The sequence below is a fragment of the Thermoascus crustaceus genome (assembly GCF_041956765.1).
Source record: "Thermoascus crustaceus strain CBS 181.67 unplaced genomic scaffold VTN00scaffold_2, whole genome shotgun sequence".
NCBI classification, from domain to species: domain Eukaryota; kingdom Fungi; phylum Ascomycota; class Eurotiomycetes; order Eurotiales; family Thermoascaceae; genus Thermoascus; species Thermoascus crustaceus.
The window spans coordinates 192,230-194,491 of NW_027192528.1; the positions used below are offsets into that span (position 1 = coordinate 192,230).

The window sequence follows — 2,262 nt, forward strand, 5'->3', positions numbered from 1 at the left end:
CTGATCGTAACACTACCCCCCCCCTTCTAGCTTTTCATCCCAAAAAGTATTTAAACTGTGCCAACTTCCTGATTCTTGGTGCCGTATTTTCTTTCTGTAAGTTCTTTTCATCATGCCTCCTAAGTGTAATCATTATTGCGAGTTTGGTCGTCAGGCTGATCACATTGAGCAGAACAGTTCCCCTGTCGAACATCCTTGTCAATATTGTTATTCTCATCATCTTCCTTGCATCATGGATTCCAAGAGTCGCAACTGTTCTTCTTGTACCCGTCGTGGTCGGAAATGTGAGAAGCGATTCCATAGTGATAAGGAGTGGAATGATCTTAGCCGTTCTGAGGAGCAAATCAACGCTCAGTTAGAGGAGGCTGAGAACCAGGTTGAGCTTCTTATGGCAAAGATTAAGCACTTGCGCAAACAGCGTAAGTTTCTTAAGGAATGTGGGTTGAGAATGTTGGATCATGATACTGCTGTGATGGACAAGTTGAATGAGGATGATCCCTTATCTGCCGAAGATCTTGCCGAGTTGGAACACCTAGCCAATGAATATGAGGGTCACCCGCAATCTGGGAATTCCTTGGTGCCGGGTGACCCACAGCCTCTTAAGGGGCTTTCTCCAGGTTTCATTGCAGAGTTCCTAGCTTCCGGAAGTTCTGAGCAGGAGGCTTCTGGTGGTTCCCAAAGACCCTAATGGGATGTCCCTTGTGGACATCCCCTCTTGGGTCAGCCTCTTCTTTTTTGGTGTGACAGGTCTTCTGGTTTTGGGCGATCTGGGTTTCAAAGGTGGAATTCCTTGAGGAGTTTCTTGCACCCACTGCAGTTTTCTATAGGTTGCCAAGAATTCTCAAAGTCATCATAACCCTTCCATTTCAAAAGGTACATAAACTGCCCATTAATTATGCCGCTGTCTAACACCTTTTCTACCTTATAGTCTTGATCATTGTTCGGGTTCTTGGGTAGGATTTCCTCAGTCTTGGTAATTGGTTGGGTGTTTTCCGGTGCTGGTTCCAACAGTGATATATGAAAAACTGGGTGTATCTGCATGGTATCTGGCAATTTAAGGTGGAAATTGATCTCTCCTTTCTTTTCTTCAATTTCAAATGGGCCAATCTTCTTAAAATCCAATTTATTATTTGGCCTTTTTGTCTTCACATTTTTTCAAAGGAGGTATACTTTATCTCCTGCCTTCAAGTTTGGTCCCCTCTTATGGTGCTGGTTGTAGTACTTGGCGGTCCGGTATGCAATAAATTGAATGTCTAGATTCAATTGTTGATGGAGCTCTTGTAGTTGGTCAGCTCGGAGGATTCCTTTTTGGGCCAGGACCCCATCCGGTTTGGGTTCTTGGTAGGCCATTGGTTCAAATCCATAGTTGGCGTAGAATGGAGATTCTTGGGTAGTCTCGTTTTTTGCACTGTTATATGCGAACTGGGCCATAGGTAGGAGTTCCACCCAATTGTCTTGCTGGTAGTTGATATAGCAGCGCAAATACTGTTCCAAGGTCTGATTCATCCATTCTGTTTGCCCATCGGTCTGGGGGTGAGCTGTTGTGGAGAGCTTATGCTTGGAGCCAAGTTGGCGGGTCAAGGTTTGCCAGAATCCTGAGGTAAAGAGCTTGTCTCTATCGGACATAAATTCTTCTGGCATTCCATGATTCCCAAAAATGATCTGTAGGAAGGTGTATGCCAATTCTTCTGCATTAGATGACTTCTTGTATGGTAAAAAGTAGGCATACTTGGTGAGTCTGTCCACAATGACCAAGATGGAGTCATATATTATTCCTGTTAGAGGCTCTTTGGACGCCGGTAGATCTGTAATGAAGTCCAGTGATATGGATTGCCAGGGCCTCTCTGGTGCATCCAGGTTCTGTAGGAGCCCATATGGTGCATGTCACACTGCCTTGCTTCTGATGCAAAGATTGCATTGTGACACTATACATCGCACCATCCTCCTTAATCCTGGGAAGTAGAAGTTCCGGGTAATCCTCTCAATGGTCTTCTCTATTCCCTGATGTCCATGAGCCGGGGCTTCGTGGATGTCTCTGACCAAGTCCTCCCTTAGCTTGGTTGGGACGTAGACCAATCCCTTGAATAGGATGATGTCTCCTTCTCCCTTGGTTATGTTGGGATCATTCTTGATTTCCTCAAGCTCTTTCGCCATTGAATCCTTCTGGTATGCTTCCTTAATCTTTTCTGCCCATGTACCAGGCCCTAGTCTTAGAGCAGGTGCAGCTTGCCTGTCCACTGTGAGGGTTCCATCAGTCTCTTG

The 2,262-nt window shown here is 45.4% G+C and overlaps 2 protein-coding genes across 2 annotated transcripts; one reads left to right on the forward strand and one right to left on the reverse strand.

Annotated features, from left to right (window-relative positions):
- Positions 1 to 232: 232 nt before the first annotated feature.
- On the forward strand, positions 233 to 688 carry VTN00DRAFT_3578 (uncharacterized protein; the record flags this gene model as incomplete). The annotated part of the gene is made up of 1 exon (XM_069429910.1): positions 233 to 688. The coding sequence occupies one exon, from the start codon at positions 233 to 235 to the stop codon at positions 686 to 688; it is 456 nt and encodes a 151-aa protein (XP_069289099.1).
- Positions 689 to 1,155: 467 nt separating this feature from the next.
- Positions 1,156 to 2,154, reverse strand: VTN00DRAFT_3579 (uncharacterized protein; the record flags this gene model as incomplete). Its single annotated transcript, XM_069429911.1, has 2 exons — positions 1,156 to 1,860; positions 1,939 to 2,154. The coding sequence occupies 2 exons, from the start codon at positions 2,152 to 2,154 to the stop codon at positions 1,156 to 1,158; spliced, it is 921 nt and encodes a 306-aa protein (XP_069289100.1).
- Between the last annotated feature and the right edge of the window lie 108 nt (positions 2,155 to 2,262).